We start from the raw sequence: 21,100 nt of genomic DNA, 5'->3' as shown, positions 1-21,100 counted from the left end.
TGTAATATTATCTTACATGGCTGTAGTAAATTAACGACTATAATTCTAATCCAAGGTAAAGTTTAAGGTGCATTTGAATGTGTCCTGATTTTTTTATTTTTAAAATTGTTCTGTAAAATAGTTAAAGAAATAAGTATTATTTTATATATTTTTTAAGTTAAAAGTGGAAATAAAAAATAAAAGATACTCAGATATTATCTATTTGATTAAAAAAATAATTGTAATCTTTTTATAAAAATATTATGAAACGAATTTTTTTTATTTTGAAATTTTTGTTTTGAAACATGCCCATAGATTCCAATATTGTGTAAAAGAAAAGAGCAGTGGTTAGAGTTGAAAATGGAATTGTCATGTGGGTAAACATAAATAGGACACAATATTAATAATAGTGGGAAAGAATATTTTAATGATAAAAAAGACATGATATGATTATATTGACAATTAAAATTATATAAAAATAAATTAATAATGACAAAAAGAGAGAGAGAAAAAATTATAATAAATAATTATTAAATTATAACCGTTAATTTTGATTATAATTGGCTAATATTACTGTCATATTTTTTTTAAAAATAACGAGTGGATCCAATTCCAACAATAGCGCGTACGCGTAGTGTAAGGTACGGTTTGAATTGCCCACAGAGTAAGGTCGTGTAAGCGACCGTACCTATATGGGGATGACTGATGACTGATTAACCTTCCCATTTCCATGTTTGGAAATAAATGAACTTGGAAAGAATGCGAGCCAAATCCAACGGTACACATTGACTCAGCGAGCCATAGATTAGACCAGCAGAACGTGGGGCCTACTACGTGGTTCTGGTGGCATCGCCACCGTCTCAACTTCGTCATGCGGGGCCCAACTCACCCACTCGTGTTACGCACCAAAATTAATTGAATGTATTATATTATTATTTTTCATTACTAAAAATCTGTTGCATTTATTTTAGTTCCTCCATCTTGCCGGCCTTTATTGAATGCCCCGCCTTACTGTTCTCAGTTATTAGGAACCTATCCTTTAAAATTATTTTATCAGTATAAGTTAGGTATCACCTTGAATTTAATAATTATATATTACAAAAACAAAAGAATCATATACAGTATATAATTAAATTTTATTTTAATTTAGAATTTATATTTTGATATTAGTATTACTATTTTTTATATATCTATCTCAACCTCAGGCAAAAAAATTAAAATAATATTATTTTAAAAATTAATTACGAATAAGTTACAGTTTAAAAATTATTTTCGAATTTATTGCATTCATTCACGCTCGAAAAAGACGGGACAATTCACGCCCAAGTTAGGCATGAAATCCAAGTAATTCACGCCCAAAGTAGGCGTGAATTGCTTGGCCTATATAAACCCCTAAATTTTCACTTTTCCATCTCACACATTCTCTCTGATTTCTCTCTGAAGTTGGTCTGCCTTGTCTCTAGATTATTTGAGGAGCATTTTGCGCGGCGAAGCCCTGTCGAACAAGTAAGTCTTAATATATGTTTTATAAATTTTTCAAATATAATATTATACATGTTATAATAGTAATATAAGGTGTTGCGCATATAACTGTTATTATAGTGATCTAGAAATATGTTAAAGTAGTATCTTAAACCCTAGGAATATAATAGTGACTGTGGAATATAATAGAGACTGTGGAATATAATAGTGACCTAGGAATATTGTACACATTTAATTAAAATTTTTTTGTAGGTAATGTAATTTAATATTTTTGTTAACAAATGCAAATTAATTTTTTTTATTAACACATGTAATTTAATATTTTTTGTAACACATGTAATTTAATATTTTTGTAACACATGTAATTAATGAAATGACTTTTGGAATATATTAATGAAACCAATTAATTTATTATTGTGTATAGTACATTATTATGACTGACTCGTCATCGTCGGAGTCACCTCGGTCTACATCCGATACTGAGGCTCGAGCCGAGCCTTCGGATCCCAAGACACACGTGCTTCCAGGACCGTACAGGTGGGACGTACTTAGGAGGCGCACGCAACGCACACATGTTTCACAGATTGTGTGGAACGAGGAGAAGTGTCACCAGTGCAAGACTAGACGAGGTAAGATACATGGGGGCATCTCCTGATATTATCCCCGATGTCGCGGCAGACTACCTGCAGCAGGCTGGCTTCCTACATGTCGCCCGCATGGGACATATTCAGGTACGCATATAAGAAAGTACCGGTCACGAGATTTTTAATTTAATAATAAATGTGAAAAACTTAGTGTATGCTTAAGCAAGTTTATTTTGATAATCAGTGACTATCATTTATTTCAGATTGATCCCATGCTGATTAGTGCTCTGGTGGAGAGGTGGAGACCAGGGACACATACCTTCCACATGACCCAGGGCGAGATGACCATTACGTTGCAGGATGTTGCGGCTATATTGGGATTGCTGACTGATGGGAGAGTGGTTACGGGTGCTACATCCACGAACTGGCGGGTCCTGTGCGAGGAGGTGCTTGGTCACGCCCCGCTTGTTTCAGAGCAGTCGTACGAGGACGTTAAGCTCGCATACTTAGATAGACATTATGCGCATTGGGGCGCAGTGGCTGCGGATGCACAACAGGTTATATTTTCACTAAGGCACACATTGCGCGTATGTTGAGTTCATGGCTTCTATGTGACAAATATGGAGGTAGCGTCGTCAGATGTCGCTACATTGCGTTGCTTGCAGGAGATTTTGGAGACATTGGACAATACAGTTTGGGATCTGCTGTTCTCGCACATTTGTTTAGACAAAGGTGCGAGCTTACTGACCCGCGCAGATCAGACATGGGTGGGTGTCATATACTACTGCAGATATGGGCGTGGACCAGGTTTCCACCTATTGCCCCTCCTCTTCCTCAGCCTACTCACCCGGAGTGGCATTTCGGGCACCGATATGATCATTCAAGCAATTGTGGTCTCCACCCCATTTAGTAACCTTCCATTTTTCACCGTATGTTGGCTTTATTACCCTAACCCTCCACGGGCAACCCTGTTCATACGCACAACATTTCATACTTAATTTGGTAGGCGTGCTCTCAAGGATGACCGCTTCTTGATGCTATTTCATTAGGTTTATTTTGATTGTCATCTGCGCCTCTTTTTTGATTCAAATTCTTGCTTAACATACAACTTGTTACCTATTATCTATGGACCATTAATTGAACCTGAGCCTGAGCCATAACTTGAACCGTCGTTATAAGAATCTTGTTCCCTCGAATGATCCCAATTAATGTATGTGTAATGTGAAATTTCTTTCCAAAAAGGAACAACATCGTCACCTGCAAGTACGAAATTAAACATTAAACCCAAAAAGCCGCGAATATAAACATGTATTTTCAGTCAGTTACTACAAACCTTTCGAAATTGGCGGTAACTGAGTGGACGCAACACGCAACATTATGATGTTCCTGGACATGAGACTCCCCCACAACATTATATTCTAGGATTTGAGTTTCAGGAATACCACATTCATCATCGTTGTCTGAAGCGCTAGCATCCTCAGCAAGAAGTTGATCTTTCATTGCAATATTTTCATCATCGTCATCCTCACCATCATCTTCCATAACCCAGGTAGGGTCATTTTCTCCTTTCTCAGACAAATTAACAACTGGAGGAGCAGATGATGATGCATTATGTGCAAAATTTAAATCAACTGACCTCACGGGTATAACAACATTCTGTGCTTGCAATATCCACGTATAACTCTAAAAAATCTTTCCTTGACTGGTTGAAAAACTCTCTGATTACCATTACTACGTCTTCATCGTCAACAACTTGCATACTAATGTATTGTGATTCACGCCATATTCTTGCAGTGACCATATTGATAGATTGTTTACCTTCAAGCACTAACTTTTGATGAATTTTTTGATGTAGGTCGCTAATTGTTGAGTTTCGCATGATACGTGTTGGCCTTTTCTTGCCTTCAAAAATGACACCACGTCAACCTTCTATTTTTCTACCATTATAATATAAAACAACACGAACAAAATCAGAATGTGAACTCATTCTTAACTATATTAATAAAGGAAAACACAAAACAGAGTATGCATAAGCAAGTGAGACTGTATCGAAGACTAAGAAGTTAAGATGTAGAAGAGTGGTGACGAATGTGGAGATGAGAGGTGTTTATATAAGGAAATAAGTGGCATTCACGCCCAAAGTGCGTAGGAAAGGTCCTTGAGTCACGCCTAGATGAGGCTGTAATTTCCATTGATTCACTCATCACGCCCATTTTGGGCGTGAATTGTCCCGCCCATTTTGGGCGTGAATGACTGCTATAAATCCGAAAATAGTTTTCAAACTGTAACCTATTCGTAATTAATTATTAAAATAGTAATATTTTAATTTTTTTGCCTGTAACCTCCACTTATTTGTGTCATATTAAATTATTCAACAAACAAAAAAATTATACAAACTTAATGTATTTGTTGAAACATCATTAACTATTACATATTTTAATACTATTACAACATAATTAAGCAACAATAATTTATAGATAGGGGTATAAATAAAGGGAAAACTTTTTAATATTTTAAAGGATATAAATTTCGTCATTTTAGCTGCTTATAAATGATAGCTAAAATAATTTAGAGATAAGAGTACATAATTATAGTATTAAAGTTGTACTTTTTTTCAATTTTTACGTCAGCCAACAGCTTGTGAGGAGAGAGAAAAATACAACTTTAATATTATAACTATGTGCTCCCCTGAAATACAGTGTTGTAAGCAGCTAAAATGACACAACTTACATTCTTTAAAATGACAAACCATTTTTCCATAAATAAATTAGGCTGGACCAGACTTTTGGGCGTCAATCAACGGTTAGAAAATAGGTCAAACCTGTGTAAATATTTAGAACTTAACCTCATCTAGACAATATTTAAAAAATAAAAAACCTAGCCTACACTAGGCCTGTTTATGCCTACTAGGCATTCAAAAATTAAAATAATATTATTTTATTATTTAAAGTTAGTTAAATAATATTTTATTTCAAACAAATAATATAATATATGCCAGTAAGCTAATAAGTTTAAGTCTTATAAAAGAAAATTTATGACCTATCCTCTAAATAAACTCTTTTAATACTTAAATCTGTTTTATTTTACTAGATATAATAATCCAGGTCATAGGTCCTGATAAACTATTAGACCCATTTACATCTCTATTTATATGAACTTCATGTATCATGTCATCTTCATGCAAAAAGAAAAAAAAAACTCAAACTATGATATTCATAGTCAAAAAAGCCTACCACAATTGTTTCTGTTTAATTTTAAAATATCTTTTCATAAATTTAAATTATAAATTATTTGAAATATATAATAAGTTAATCCGTGCATAATTTATTAGTTTTATGTCAAGCTTAGTTTTTAGAACTAAAAATGGGTCTAAGTTTAGAGTAGAAATAGTTACATACATATTTTCTTTTTCAAATCAATATGCACCTCAAGCTCATGGATACTTGAGAAAGAATTTCCTCTCGATACCAACTCGGCGACAAGAAGGCGGACATTGAGCGCAAGGAGTAGGCAGAGGAAGCAACAAGAGCTCATTTAGCCGCACGTAAAGGAGCTCAGCACTTTACCGAAGAAGCTACGATTGAGCGCGCTAGCGCTAGCCGTAGCTTCTTCCGCTTCTCCCTGCGGCCAAAAAGGAAATTCCAGGCTTATAATGGGTAAAGCCAGTAATCTCCTTAACAGTACTCGACCTTCAGTAACTACAGTTAGCAGGGACCGGGGATCCATCCAATAAAAATCCAATAGCTTACAGAGATCGAGATAGCCTCGTAAGCATGATTCTTAGTCTCGTGGTTGAGATCCGTGAGCGAGACCCAAGCAAGCAGGAGAAGCAAAGGCATTATTGAAAGACTTCCTTTGCCCACTTCACGGGAGAACCGGGAGGAAATTTAATCAAATGTGAAGCAATAATGAATTTTTCTGTGATATTTAAATACATTTCATCTTTAGACATGTTGAAGAAATAATACTTAATCCTCTTCTTTTGAAGGGCATTACAGATATACAAAAAAAGGACAATGATAAAAAAAATGATATCCCAGTGGTGGGCACATAAAGTATTGTCAACACTAAGCTATATACTATTATAAATGTAATGCTAAAACAATCATAATACTACTTTAGAAACGCCAGTAGTAGAACATTAGAAAAATCCATAATTAGATATATTTAGAATTACCCCAAAAACCAATACTTGTAGTCTTAATTTATGTCAATTAATACATATAAAAGCAACAAAGTTCAAGAGATACAATGGCTCCTAGCATATCCTAATTGTTTTTCTTCTTTTACAGACAGAACGTTGTATCGTTTTTAGCACCGTCCACAAAAGTCATAAGAAGATAAATATCATAATCACACCACTTGTTTTGAAGTCATTAAGGGTGTGTTTGGTTGAGGTTTTATTTTGAGATAGATGGGAAAGTGTGGATAGGTATCCCAAAATGCTATGTTTGGTACAAGTTTATGAAAAAAAAAGTCTAGGAAAGAAGTTTGCATAGGAAACCATATTTCAGTTGATTTTGTGCTCAAATTCACTGTTTAAGAATACCTCTTGAGATGTGGTATTTATGGAAAACTAGGGAAGTAGAAAACTGAGAGTGGCTAGGTAAAATTACTATCCCGTTAATTAGATTGGCTAGGTAATTAGATGGCTCGGTAATTATCTATAGTGATGAACTAAAGGAAACATCTTAAAATGATTGATCAATTGTAGGATTACTGATGTATTGTACTTGTTTGTTTAACACTGAATTTATTCCCTGAAAAGAATATGGCAGTGCAATGATCTTATCACGGTGAATCAAATTTTTCCTTAAGGAATATCGATGAAATGCAAGGAAAAAAAAACTTTTTTTATTTTGGAAAGAAACAAAGGGTTCTATTCTAAACAGGGATCTGTGACAAATATCTGGGCATACAGGTTCGTATCTATCTCAGAAGCATCCTGAAAAGGGATTTGGAAATCTTTAGACTTGGAAAAGGACAGAGCAATGTCTGCTATATGCTGAGTCAAATCATTAACTTCAAATACTCCTTTTGTCCACTTCAGAATTTCTTCAATATCATCAGCGTACAAATTATCAAAAAGTTCATCACTATCTAACACTAGAATATTCCCTGCCTTTACTGAAATCTCATACTCATATGCAGAGTCAGAGCTGTCACTAATCTCACTATTCCCCAACTAAAATGGTGTTGAAAGAGTGATGCTGGATGGGTGATTGAAACAAAAGCGTATTATTTCTAAACAGCATTAAACCATTATCACCCACATTAATTCCATGCAACACCCCTTCTTTCAGAGTAACAATAGATGCGGTAGATGATCCTTTTGCTTTGGTATTCAAGAAAGCATCATTTAACACTTTTCTTGGATCAACAAAGCCTTTGATCGAAGTTGAAAGGCATTCATAGCTTCTGTCATGAGCTCTCTGGCATATTCACCAGCATCGATTCGTTTCTTGGCCCAACCACCGACCCCATCAGCCACACCCATGGTTTGCTGTTCCTCACAGATGAAGAATGCATCTTCTCCCATTGGTTTCTTTGGGTTATCCTTTGGATAGTAGAATTTCCCAGCAACCATCTTCAACACCTTCAACCGTTTCTTTGGCTTCTCTCTGGCAACAACGTATTTATCACGAAGACGCTTCTTGATAATCATCGTCGACTCGAAGGTTTCATATTTCAAAGAAAAGAAAAGATGGTGCAGAGAAAGAAAGAAACAAGTGTGAGTTTGATAAAAGAGATATGTAGTGAAAAAATTGTAAAATACAGGTATTGTAAAACTAAACTGAAATGTCCTCCGATGTCAGAATATGACCGCAGGGTGTGCTTTTTTAGAAGATTATAAGGAATCATGTTTTAATTTCTCAGCATGATTCTGTATAGTTTCACAAATCACTGAAACTTTCTTTGAAATTAAAACATGATTCCTTATAATCTGTATAAAGAAAGCACACCCTGCGGTCATATTCTAACATCGGAGGACATTTCAGTTTAGTTTTACAATACCTGTATTTTACAATTTTTTCACTACATATCTCTTTTATCAAACCCACACTTGTTTCTTTCTTTCTCTGCACCATCTTTTCTTTTCTTTGAAATTTGAAACCTTCGAGTCGACGATGATTATCAAGAAGCGTCTTCGTGATAAATACGTTGTTGCCAGAGAGAAGCCAAAGAAACGGTTGAAGGTGTTGAAGATGGTTGTTGGGAAATTCTACTATCCAAAGGATAACCCAAAGAAACCAATGGGAGAAGATGCATTCTTCATCTGTGAGGAACAGCAAACCATGGGTGTGGCTGATGGGGTCGGTGGTTGGGCCAAGAAACGAATCGATGCTGGTGAATATGCCAGAGAGCTCATGACAGAAGCTATGAATGCTGTTCAACTTCGATCAAAGGCTTTGTTGATCCAAGAAAAGTGTTAAATGATGCTTTCTTGAATACCAAAGCAAAAGGATCATCTACCGAATCTATTGTTACTCTGAAAGAAGAGGTGTTGCATGGAATTAATGTGGGTGATAGTGGTTTAATGCTGTTTAGAAATAATAGGCTTTTGTTTCAATCACTCATCCAGCAGCACTCTTTCAACACACCATTTCAGTTGGGGAATAGGGAGATTAATGACAGCCCTGACTCTGCATATGAGTATGAGATTTCAGTAAAGGCAGGGGAATTCTAGTGTTAGGTAGTGATGGACTTTTTGATAATTTGTACGCGGATGATATTGAAGAAATTCTGATGTGAACGAAAGGAGTATTTGAAGTTAATGATTTGACTCAGCATATAGCAAACATTGCTCTGTCCTTTTCCAAGTCTAAAGATTTTCAAACCCCTTTTCAGGATGTTTCTAAGAGAGATATGAACCTGTATTTCCAGATATTTATCTGGATCCTTGTTTAGAATAGAACCCTTTGTTTCTTTCCAAAATAAAAAAAGTTTTTTTTTCTTGAATTTCATCGATATTCCTTAAGGAAAAATTTGATTCACCGTGATAAGATCATTGCACTAAGAGTGCCATATTCTTTTCAGGCAATAAATTCAGTGTTGAACAAACAAGTACAAGTACATCAGTAATCCTACAATAGATAATTACCGAGCCATCTAATTACCTAGCCAATCTAATTAACGAGATAATAATTTTACCTAGCCACTCTCAGTTTTTTACTTCTCTAGTTTTCCATAAATACCACATCTCAAGAGGTATTCTTAAACAGTGAATTTGAGCACAAAATCAACTGAAATATGATTTCCTATGCAAACTTCTTTCCTAGACATCTATCTCAAAATAAAACCTCAACCAAACACACCCTAAGGAAATTCTCAGCAACGTGTATCATAGTAGCCTTTCTAATCCCTTTATATGTCTATGATTTTCAACAGCCCCAATATCTCCTCCTTCCGGTAACTCTCGCAAAAAGTCATAAATAACTTTCTGACAAAGATAATTATCTTATGTTGTATGAGATAAGCCTTTCTAATCCTTTTATATGTCTATGATTTCCAACAGCCCCAATATCTCCTCCTTCCGGTAACTCTCGCAAAAAGTCATAAATAACTTTCTAACAAAGATAATTATCTTATGTTGTATGAGATAATTATTTCATGTAACAAAGATAAAATAGTAGGATCTACTATTTTTTACTTTTTAAATAGTAGATCTCACTAAATTGAAATTGTCTCTGTTACCTGAAATAATTATCTCATGTAACATGAGATAAATAAACTCCTAAACTGAATCAAGCAAATTTCTAAAAGTACTACATGAAACAAAATTTTCTTCATTCACCCATTAGAATTTAGACATTCAAAACACAGACTCAGCCATAAGGCATTTCAGCATACAGCTTGCGTGCAACCAGAACAAACACTAAATTAAAAGAGCAAATCAATATACATGAATAAAATTCTCAAATCACTTTACCAAAGTTTCTCTATACACTATTAACAAAGGAAAAAAAGGGGCTACAATACTCATAGTTGAGGTGAACAGTATTTTATTTGAAGCGAACAGCTACTAATATGGAGTCCTATCTACAGAAGTGAACAACAACTAGCATTTGCCATTAATTAAATAGATTTCGCAATAAACTACTACAATTCAACTTCAACTGGTATAAACAATACTTGATCGGATTACCAAAAAAAATCGTTAATAAATTATTTTCAAATGCAAAATTAAATAAATAAATAGTAAAATATTTATTTTGGTTATAAATAATCACAAGATCCAAGAGCCTTATTTATAAAAATTTAAAAAATAAATGTGCTTGAGCTTACTAGACCAGCTTCAGAGAAAATCTCAGCAAGTCTGAAGAGCAAAAGCATTCTATTTACGAGCAGTTTAACACCTCTCGTGCCATTTAATCGTGGCAAGTAGGCTGCCTGAATTACCACTCGATAATTATTTCTTCAATTTCTCCAATTTTCACACTCTTTAAAAAAGAATGACTCAAATAAAAAAATTAAAAAAAAAATGTATCAACCTTACCAAAGAGATCGGCTAGATTCATTGAATAAACTTCGTACCGAAAATTGGTAAAAATGTTGACTGAATTTTGTATAGGGTGCTGCATTCATCTCTAAGGCACAGGTTTATAAAGCCAAAGAGCCAAACTCCAGCCCCTTATGTCTATCTACGTATCTAGGAGAAAACACATAGAACACACATCAAACACAGGTATCAATCAGATTGAAACCTAAAACAGAATCCTGAAACAAACACAAAGGCAACATTCCTTTCAACCGCAACAGAACATCTCCGCTTCTTGTTAACCCTAAGCCCTAGAAAGGTGGGTGAATTTAACCCCCTTTCTTTATTTTCTGTAGCCTACAAATTTGAATTTCGAATCGCAAAGCAACATAACAGAATAAAAACATCCGATAAATTGTAAAATGATAGACAAACACTAAGGTTGAGAGTTGAGAGTTGAGAGTAGAGAGAAGCTCAGATAGATGTGGATAATTCCATTCCCAGACCTTTAAAAAGGCCTCATAATGAGCTGGGATTCACATTAATCCTCATTGCTATTGGAAAATTGAAGGTGAATGAAAACCAACACTACCAACAATGTATAATAAACAAGAGACATCCAAAACGAAGATTTTATAACAAATCATATAACAAAATTGATCAGAGATTCAAAGGTAAAGAAGATCGAACTAACGAACTAGGGACAAAAATCTTACGGAACGCAATGCAAGTATTGCTACTGTGTCTTCTATTTGGGATAGCAATTGGCAATGGCAAATGAGGTTTTTAAAGAGAGCGGCGACTATACAGCTAGGGTTACATGATGGGGCAAAAAAAACCCGTTTCCGATTTTGCCCCAACAAAGTACAAACAAAAGTAACACAAAAATACAAAGGTAAGGATGTTACGGCCCATATGTGGAGAGTAGTTATGACCGTTTGGGCCTTATTTCAATTCCCTCAACTATTAGCCCACCTTTCAAGTGCACCCCTTTGACCTCCTTGAGGCACATTCTCACCTCTTGATCTGATTCTGTGGAGAAACTCCCCAATTCAATCTCCAACCATCCATCTTCTGCCTCACGATGGAAATCACAAGAGACTTTCCCGTTTCTTTTGGAATGTGAACGTATATAAACAGACCCTTGTGATTTGTAATTGCCAAACTCCACTGACACCTCGGATGGTAACGAATCTAACCCGTAAGCACGATCCGCGATTTTCACTTTCAGATACGCTCCGTATGTTGTTTCAGGAGATAGCATTCCACTGTTTATGCTGCCCTTGATTTCTAGCCAGCAAATGGTTCTCAGTTCTGCAGCTTCAGCAAATCTACACACAAAGATACCAAAGTGGGGTGGGGGTGTGACTATGCAATAATTTGTTCACTTTTAAGCCATTAAAATTGATCCAGTCATAGGAATTTTAATAATTTATATGTTCAATTTTCAAATTACATAAAAAAAAAAAAAAAATTGTTCACTTTTATTTAACTCATAACTAACCCTTCAACAAAGTATCCTTTTAAAAAAAAATGAGCATCTAAGTTAAAGTATTAGGATGGCATATGTACAAGTACAAGAACAGATTTTGTTTTAGTTGAGTATGAACTGAAGTTATAGTCCGGGGCGAAAAGAAATAAAATTAGAAATTATAAAGAAAAAGAAAAACACTTGTTAGATAATTGGGATAATTCATGAACCTTGAGCCTTGAACTGGTTTCCAGGACCAATACAGAGGGCTGTCTCCCCACGCAATTGAAAGCTGCCGTGCGCTCAACAGGTAACATACTTTGCCTGTTGTTTTGTCAATCGAGAACATCTGTTTCAATGACGAGGTAATTTTAGTACGGTCATAAATCCTTGAGATTATTATTATAGGAAAAGAGTTTATCCATTTAAATGGTACAATTTATATTATTTTACTTTCACAAAAAGGTGGTGCCTACACTTTTATTTTTTATTTTTGTCAACTCTCTCATTCTTTATCTATCTCTTTCTCTCTTTTAAAATGACACAAGTTTACATCCTTTAAAATGACACACATTTTTTTCTATTATTATTATCCCTCCCTGAGTAACGAATAACAATTTTTTATTGTTCTTATTTTCTAAGATCGGTGACTTCATTGTTATTTAGTATTTTTATATTTTTCTAACTTAAATTAATTTATTGATTATTTTTATCTTTTTATATTAAATTTTTTCTTAGAGTTAACTCGTTGTATTTTAAAAATTATTATTTATTTAAAAAATCTCCTTAAATTTCAGTTGTTTATGATACTAGATTAAAATTTTCAATTTTTTTTTAATTTCTATTTTATTTATTTCCAAATCTCAATCACTCCACCTTTATATATTAAATTAGTGTAAAATAAATTGAGAGTAACTTTATTTTTTATACTAATCTCTCTAACAGAATCACACTTTTCATTCTAATTTTTTTTTAAGGTTTAAAGTCAAATTCTTTTAAATTAATTATGCATATTGTTTTGTATTTTTTAAAATTTTGTTTTTATTATTCTCTTTAAATTTTACTTAAATTTAAAATACCTATATAAAAAACTTCCTAATTATTAATATTTATGATTATCGTACAAATTAGAAAGGAAGTATAAATTATTTTTTCAAAAATTATTCTAGACTTCAAAGAAATAGACATTTGAAAAATCTGGTAATGTATATTTAAATTTAATGTCTATTCCGTCAGAATACTTTTTAAAAAAAAAAAAGTAATGTAAACTTTCATTCATCCTTTAACAATTTTTGTTTATTTTTTAAAACCCGGTAAACTCAAAATCATGGAAGGTGATTGAGCATCCACAGCCAGCGGAGCAAATATGAATCATATTTTAAATATGAATTCACTATTTAAAAAATAGGTCATTATTTAAAAAATAGGATTCATATTTTTATTCTTTGAAAATATGATTCATATTTGCTCCACCGCCTGAGCATGCATAATCAACCTTAAGCTAACAATAATTGCATTATGTTGCAATTTTTGTACTTTGATGCATGCATTATATCTATATATATATATATATATATATATATATATATATATATGAAAAATTAAAAATTTAGTCATTGGACCGTTCGCGAGAACTTAGTGCAATAAATATTACAATGGTGTTCTTCAGTGTTCTCCCAGGAAAACATATTATAAATTTTACTATAAATGTGTTCTCGCGGGAGAACATAACTCACTAAACTCATATATATATTGTAAAATTATATTAAAACACAATATATATTACATTTATTATAGATATTCTTGCATATCCCATTAAATATCTACAATATAATTAAGAATTTGTGAAAGAATGTTCTCAGGATAATAGAGAGCATTAATTATTTACCAAAAAAAAAAAAAAAAAAGAGCATTAATTAAATTATGCTAGAGTTAACAAAATTCCTATTACTCTTGGTTTTGAACTGGAAAAAACGTGAGCAAAATATTGATGAAAAACTGAATTTGTTTACAAAAGATATCCTTCGTTGATATCGTTTATTTACGAGTATAAATGAGCTGGGCCGATGCAAACTTTAGCTTAAACGAGTCAAGTCTATAAAAAATAATTTAAGCTTAGTTTGGCTCATTAGTATGGTACAAGCTAAATTCTAGATTTGACTTTGTTTATTTATGAAAAATTAAAGAACTCGTTTATAATTATAAAATATATTTTTTTCAAATTAACGTAAAAAATTAGGGTAAAGTCATGAAAATGTAAGTGACGGGAGGAGAGAAGGAGAAACCAATAATCAAAAAGTTTGTTTGTGAAACTATGATAGTAAGAGAATGCTAGTAAACAATCCTAAAAAATAGGGTTAAAAAAATAAATTTAATGATTTAATGACATAAAAATATATTATTTATTATAATATTATATTAGAGCAGCTCGTGAGCTTTCAGATCAAGCCTCATCAAATTAGTCAAGTTTTTTTTTTAAATTTTAAGCCATTTTATTTAGGGATATATTTTTCTTATGTTGTAGGAAAAAATTATCTCATGTTGTAGAAATAAAAGTATAAGTGAGACCCATAGAGAAGAGGAGAGAAAAAAAAAAGTAGTGAGACCCAACTTATTTTTGTATGTGTAGGAGAGTTGTTTATCTCATGTAAAATGAGATAAACATAACCCTTTTATTTATTAAACAAGACATATCAAATCAAGTTTAAAAGCAAATCAAGCCTTCGACGTTGATAAGTCGCTTTACTCATTACCCCCACGCCTATCGGTTATCAATTTATCATGATTTACTCATCCATACGCCGAGAATTGAAAAAAAATAAAAATATAGTTATGCATTATACACAGAAACAAACTATAAACGAATTATTTTGCAAAAGATGATCTTATACGTAATAGTAAGTATTTTATTAAATTTTTAATAATTAACATATGTTTCTATACATTTTTATACAAAAGGTCATAGCCATAATAAGATTTGCAATTTTTTAAATCATTAATTTTAAATCTTAAAAAGTTACATAAATCACTACATCATTAATTTTAAATCACGTGTTACACACATTAAGTGGTACCTCAATTTGCCACATTTTCAAAAGCTCTGTCGTTTCTCCCTTTTTCTTTTTTGTTATTGATTGAATGTGAGAGCTTAATTTAACACTACTTCTGTGCGCACTTAAACTTACTAAAAACATGTTGCATGCTTGCAAATTTTAAAGACCGATAGCAAATGTAAAAGGCGTTGGTAGAGTTTGTAAACTCTTCAATAGAGAATTTACAGTCGACCAATTTGTGATTATGCTACGAGCCTTCTGAATTTGCTATCATGCTACCAAAAAACAAAAACAAAAAAACGAGAACAGAATCGTACCTACTTGAGCATGTCCACCATGTTGTGTTAAACAGCAAATATTAGAAATAAAAGACATTATTATCAGAAATTACCTTGTTACCGTCGTCAATTAGTTGTGGTTTACATAACCTGACAAACAACTCTTTCATCGACGAACACTGCAAAGGGGACCCACCAGCCTAGAAACAATTCCTTGATAATTAATTGGCAAAAATTTCTCCCACACAGCATCTGAATCTGCCATGGACTGCACTATCGAGGAGATTAGAGAGGACCGACACACGTCCTGAGGGGATGTAAATGACAAAATGGGTGCAAAACAATCCTCGGACAAAAGTTCCATACTAACCCTTCCCCCTTCACCGCACTGCGTGTGTTAATTATTTAAAAAGAAAGAAAGTATAAAAGAGACTAAATCAAAAATTTCAAGGGGCACCGTTGCATCACAATGGGCAAGTTCTACTTCTATATATAATACAATATTTGTGGGACACGGTTGTTCAATACTATCGCTAGTATGACGACATTTTGTTTTGAATCTGAATAAATATGTCAACATGGAGTCATGAGATGAGCACATCCAACAAATCAGATTACAATCCTCCATTTTGAACGTGAATAACTCAGACGGTCACGGTACAAACAAAACAGTGGACACAATTACACGCATCCATTTTATTAGAAAATAAATTCTGAAAAATTAAATAAATCTATCTTCCAATCTCCACCTCACCTTCACATCATCACGAAATATATATATACATTAAGGTAAAATTTCTACAAAAGACAGTAAATATTCTGATATTAAATTTTTACATCATCTCATTCTTGACAAGTTTTTACAGAGAGACCGTGAGCCGTTCATGTTTTTCGTCACGTGTTTTATGATGATTGAATTTGTTTAGGTCTCACTTCGATGCCTTCAAGGATAAGGCCTCCTTTCAATTGATACCCCACTTCCATGAGGCTCATCTTGATCTCTTCATCACCGTCACCACTGAAGAATTCCCCGAGTTCAATCTCCATCCACCCATCATCTCTTTTGGATGGAAGTAGGATCCCAATATCTTCTTGGTCCCGTATCGCTGTGTTTCTCAATATCTCTCTTCGGCTACCATAAAACAAGGTCTCCATCTGAACCTTACTCTCATCTTTGGGGCCCAAGTATGCCTTCCCTCTTTGCACTTTGTTTCCCACCACAACTGATACCTCGGACGGTGAAGAGTCAAGCCCATACGCTCGATGCGAAACATTCATTATGAGATAAGCCCCATATGACGTGTTCGGCGTTAGAATTCGTGTTCTTATTTTGCCTTCAATTTCTAACCAGTCCACTGTTCTCAGCTCAGCCGCTTCTCGGAATCTGCAAAATTATTAAAATTCTCGTTTAACATTTTCATCTCTCAATAATTTTTTTATTTTTTAAAATATTACAATTGGTTCATCTTATTCTGAGCGGATCCAGAATTAAGACTTTAAACCCTTCTCAAAAGTGATACTGGACAGATTCGAACACATGCTCTCACCCCACCTATTAACGCCAACTGAACTATCATCATTTGGTATCTCTTAATAATTTTGTATCCTACACATTACCTTGATTCAGGGGTGGGTTTCCAGCTCCATAAGATTGGCTCGCTGCTCCATGCTATTGAAAGTTCCCTTGCAGAAAGGATATAAGATTTTTTACCTGAAGACTTGTCCAATTTAAAACTCTGTATGTAACAGGGGACAGAACAGAGTAAAATTCAGAAACTAAGAAAAAATTGGAAGCAAAGGATGGCATGAATTGAGAGAAGGAAGCGTACCTTGCTGCCACCGTCAAGGAGAAAGGGGTGGCATAGTGAATAGAAGAGTTTCTTGTATGAAGAGAAATTGAGGGTGAGGGGATTCACAATCCTTGAGACAATGTCCTCGTAATCAGAAGGCAAGAAGCTCCTCCAAACCATGTCAGAATCCGCGGCTGAACGAAGGGTGGTTGAGACCAATGAAAATCTACATGCCTCTGGTGGAGATGTGTACGATAAGATTGCACATACACAATCTTCCGGCAATGATTCTATGTTGGAGCAAGATGCCATGTGATTCATGAAAACAGTCGATGTTGTCTGAATGTCTTCCCTTCCCCCTGACAAGGACAATAAAGGAAATATAGATATTCTACCTTGTAGCTTGGTATTTTAAGCATAACATCGATGTAATGTAAGAAAAACCAGACACACTATTGTGCCAGCGGGTTTTGCAAAGGTTTAAAGATCAGGGGGCTTTCATTTTCCTTTAAATAGCCAAGGCAACTTTTACAGTTGCCGGTATTTAAAAAGTTTCATGTTGCTTGTGATAACAAGGACTTGTGAATATAATAATCAATTGGCCCACGGTCAATTAGTGTAGACGGACTTCATTGTGCCTCAGCACACGGCTTGCACTCTACACATCATAGACAGATTTTTCAAGCGGTCGTGTATGTTTAAATAAATAAATGAGAGGATTCATTATTAGCAACACTTTTACCCTTGAAGGTTATAGGATGTAACGGATCTGGATGCTCTAATGCGAAAATTCACATGATCATGTTATGTGGGAGAATCATAACCATATAAAGGTGGATCAATGGTAATAAAGGAGGAGAGAGAAAAAATATTAAAATAAGTAGTTACGAAATCATAACCGTTGGTTTACCTTCATATGGTTGTGATTTTCCCACATGACTATATCATGTTATTTTTTTCACATGAGAGGATCCATTTCGAGGATGTAACACTTTTGTAATAAATTAAACTAAATTATAAGTTAAATGTCAGAACTACTCTAATTAAAGCAAAATTCTAAGTTTATTTGTGCACATAAATATAGGAAAAAATGTCTCCTTTTTTACAGCAGAAATATAAACATTAAATCTATAAATATAACTACAATTGAAATAAATTTATAACAAATATTTCCATGTTCTTATGCCAAATTTATAACAATCTGTCGGTTTCGGTTAGCTCTTGATGCTAACATATAGAATTAGGCAAACAACGGATGAATATAAACACATCTTTATTAATGTTAGCACTACGCATATAGCAGGTAACAAAAATGGCCCCGACTTAACCTTCACAACTGACAGCATCATGAAAATTCAGTAATTCTGAAAGCAGTTATAATATACAATTATTAAGGAAGGATGATTTCACTCTAACATAAGATTAAAAAGTTTTACTTTCTCGTTCTAACCATTAATTTTTATCTATCTCACGGTTATAATTTATTAAATTTTATATATTAATTAATTATTAATTTAAAATAAATTATTGTTATAAGATGGATAGAAACCCAAGACTAAGATTAGAGGTGGCAAAGTAGGCGGCCTATTCTGTCCCGTCATTCACCCTCCAAAAAATGAGTCGGTCCATCTTGCCCCATTTTTGAAAGTAGGCTAAAAAATTTGGCCCGCCAGCCCGAATCTATTTTACACTGACCCGCCTCGGCTCACCCCTCCCCGTCATCAACTCGTCAAAAAATAAGTCTGTCCCGCTTTTAAGAGTGGGTTGTAAAACTCAACCCGCCCGCCAATCGACCCACTGAACCGAGCCCGTTTTACGGCCCTAACTGGGATTGAGAATAACACTTCTTATTCTTTTATCGGAGTTAAAAGATATGATCTTCCCTCAAATTATTAATAATTTTATAGTTAAATGTTTAATGTGATCAAATTAGTTGCTTAGCACAGTATTAAACTGGTTGCAATTTCGATATCATTGTCTAATTTTACTAATAAATAATTAAATATTATAAAATTTCTTAACAAAAGTAAATAGTAAGTATGTGTATCGTTCACTTTTCAATATAATTACAATAAATTGAAGTGATAAGTTTGAAATCAGTTAAAGTTATATTCAATATAATCATAAGGATGAAAGTGCAGTTTTTTCTAATATCTTTTATTAAATATTTTTATTAAAAAAGAGACAAATACTTTTCCGATTATCATTATATTAAATTCTTTAGTTTTATTCAATTTTTTTTTTTTTACTTATCCAAATAACACAATTAACAAATTCAACAAAATAAAGGTTATGCAGTCAAATATGTGATGCTGCGTTTATTCTATGTGATAATGATGATGTAGTGAAAACTAGAGATCATACTATTTGTTCAAAGGTTCTAAATTCTCATACCATAGCAAAGCCAGTGTGTGTTTTCGCGCGAGATGATGCTATGTTGCTATGTTTTATGAGTATTTAGAGCCTGTTCTTTACTTCTTTTGGACTTATAGAAAAAGTAGTTGTATTTTTTATAAGCATTAAAGTTATTTATATTTTTATAAAAAAAATTAGTTTTTGATTTCAACTTTTTTTAAAAGTTAAAATTTTTAATTTCTTAAAAAAAAAAAAAATTGTAGCTTTTTTAGACTTTTACTTTTTAAAAAATAGACATTCAAACGAATTTAAAAATAAAAAATATTTTTTTAAAAAAAAATCAATTTTTGAAAAGAAAAAAAATTCATCCAATCAACCCTTAATAAGTCGATCCAACCCGAACATCACACACGGGACAAATTTGATCATCATGACGATGTTCTGACAAGACTAACATTTCTGCACGCTCGTATATTCGACTAACCCAAACGGAGGATACCAAGTGACATCTGACCGTATCCAATATTACTTTAATTTGAATTAATTAATAAGTCAACACAAATAAAAAGGACTAATGATTTTATATTAACCCCTTTATGACTGACAATCTTGTCTACGTTCAAAACTTCAAATTTCTATCTCGGCTGCAATTGGAAGAAGCTGAAACTGCTGAAGAATGGGTCTTTTTTATCTCTCACTTTGTCTCTGCTATTGACGTATACATGATCTCAAGAGTAATGACGGTATTTTTTTTTTTATAATAACGTCAATCGTGATCAATACTATTTATTTCTTTTTAATAAATCACACGTATTACAAAAAATAATTTTATTTAAAATAAATTTAGGATTAAAATTTTAAATTACTTTTAAAAATGGTACTGAGATCAAACACATATTTTTTTTTCTTTTATCAGTACTTTTAAGCACTATTATGAAACTCGGACCGATCCGACCGAGTTGATCCGAGAACCGGTAAACTGATCATATAACCGGTCCGGTTGAAGCAACGGACCGGTTATGCATCAGAACCGATCCGACCCGGCCGATTTTCATGAAAATCGGTGATCCGGTCGGTTAACCGGTGACCTGCCTGGTCTAAAAAAAAATCTAAATTTTTTTTTTCAAAAAAAAAAATCATAATGGACATGTTTGAATATTTTTTTACTTATTGACTTACATAAGTTATATACCAACAACACTAATATTGACTCAATTATATACTATGCAGAAAATTTTGATTTGATTTATAATTAGAGATGTCTTTTTCTTAATCTAAAGTCCTGTATCACGATCATTATATTTTTGTTTGATTTTTTATTGGATAATAATATGTCATTTATTATTTTTTATATTAAAATATTTGAAATTTTTATCATTTTTTTATAGATATTTGAGTATGTTTATAATTTTTTAATATAAATTATAAAATCACATATAATTACCGAGTCATGCGGTTGAACCTGTGACCTACTGGTTGAACCAGTGACCCAGTACCTCAACTGGGTCAATGATCGGACTGGTTTTAATAACATTGCTTTTAAGTCACGTATTAACAAGTTTCAGAAAATATATATAGTCAAATACGGGATAATATAAGTTGGGGGCTACTTCTATTTTATTTTATTTT

The 21,100-nt window shown here is 33.1% G+C and overlaps 2 protein-coding genes, 2 non-coding genes and 1 pseudogene across 4 annotated transcripts; 1 reads left to right on the top strand and 4 right to left on the bottom strand.

Annotated features, from left to right (window-relative positions):
- Positions 1 to 1,894: 1,894 nt before the first annotated feature.
- Positions 1,895 to 2,955, top strand: LOC133314472 (serine/threonine-protein phosphatase 7 long form homolog). The gene is made up of 4 exons (XM_061515954.1): positions 1,895 to 2,090; positions 2,140 to 2,192; positions 2,309 to 2,619; positions 2,676 to 2,955. The coding sequence occupies exons 1-4, from the start codon at positions 1,895 to 1,897 to the stop codon at positions 2,953 to 2,955; spliced, it is 840 nt and encodes a 279-aa protein (XP_061371938.1).
- A 6,889-nt stretch (positions 2,956 to 9,844) lies between these two features.
- Positions 9,845 to 15,690, bottom strand: LOC133314485 (F-box protein PP2-B15-like; annotated as a pseudogene).
- LOC133314505 (small nucleolar RNA snoR77) lies at positions 10,315 to 10,438 on the bottom strand. Its single transcript, XR_009751961.1, has one exon. It is a non-coding gene; the product is annotated as a small nucleolar RNA snoR77 (small nucleolar RNA).
- On the bottom strand, positions 10,992 to 11,086 carry LOC133314504 (small nucleolar RNA snoR69Y). The gene has a single exon (XR_009751960.1). It is a non-coding gene; the product is annotated as a small nucleolar RNA snoR69Y (small nucleolar RNA).
- Positions 15,691 to 16,229: 539 nt separating the features above from the next.
- Positions 16,230 to 17,428, bottom strand: LOC133314471 (F-box protein PP2-B15-like). The gene is made up of 3 exons (XM_061515953.1): positions 17,156 to 17,428; positions 16,944 to 17,062; positions 16,230 to 16,710 (listed from the first exon to the last, which is right to left on the bottom strand). Exons 1-3 carry the CDS (start codon positions 17,426 to 17,428, stop codon positions 16,230 to 16,232), a joined length of 873 nt encoding a protein of 290 aa, XP_061371937.1.
- Between the last annotated feature and the right edge of the window lie 3,672 nt (positions 17,429 to 21,100).

This window comes from Gastrolobium bilobum, unplaced genomic scaffold (genome assembly GCF_033153095.1).
Source record: "Gastrolobium bilobum isolate Gb01-03AN ecotype WA unplaced genomic scaffold, APGP_CSIRO_Gbil_v1 utg1951, whole genome shotgun sequence".
NCBI classification, from domain to species: Eukaryota; Viridiplantae; Streptophyta; class Magnoliopsida; order Fabales; family Fabaceae; genus Gastrolobium; species Gastrolobium bilobum.
The sequence above is the reverse complement of the archived record's forward strand: the minus strand, read 5'-3'. Positions and strand labels throughout refer to the sequence as shown.

Coding starts and splice junctions, on each gene's coding strand:
- LOC133314472 (XM_061515954.1), top strand. CDS start 1,895: ATGACTGACTCGTCATCGTCGGAGTCACCTCGGTCTACATCCGATACT. Junction 2,091..2,139: donor CCAGTGCAAGACTAGACGAG/GTAAGATACATG, acceptor ATGTCGCGGCAG/ACTACCTGCAGCAGGCTGGC. Junction 2,620..2,675: donor CAGGTTATATTTTCACTAAG/GCACACATTGCG, acceptor ATATGGAGGTAG/CGTCGTCAGATGTCGCTACA.
- LOC133314471 (XM_061515953.1), bottom strand. CDS start 17,428: ATGGCATCTTGCTCCAACATAGAATCATTGCCGGAAGATTGTGTATGT. Junction 17,063..17,155: donor TCCTTGACGGTGGCAGCAAG/GTACGCTTCCTT, acceptor TGTTACATACAG/AGTTTTAAATTGGACAAGTC. Junction 16,711..16,943: donor AAACCCACCCCTGAATCAAG/GTAATGTGTAGG, acceptor ATAATTTTGCAG/ATTCCGAGAAGCGGCTGAGC.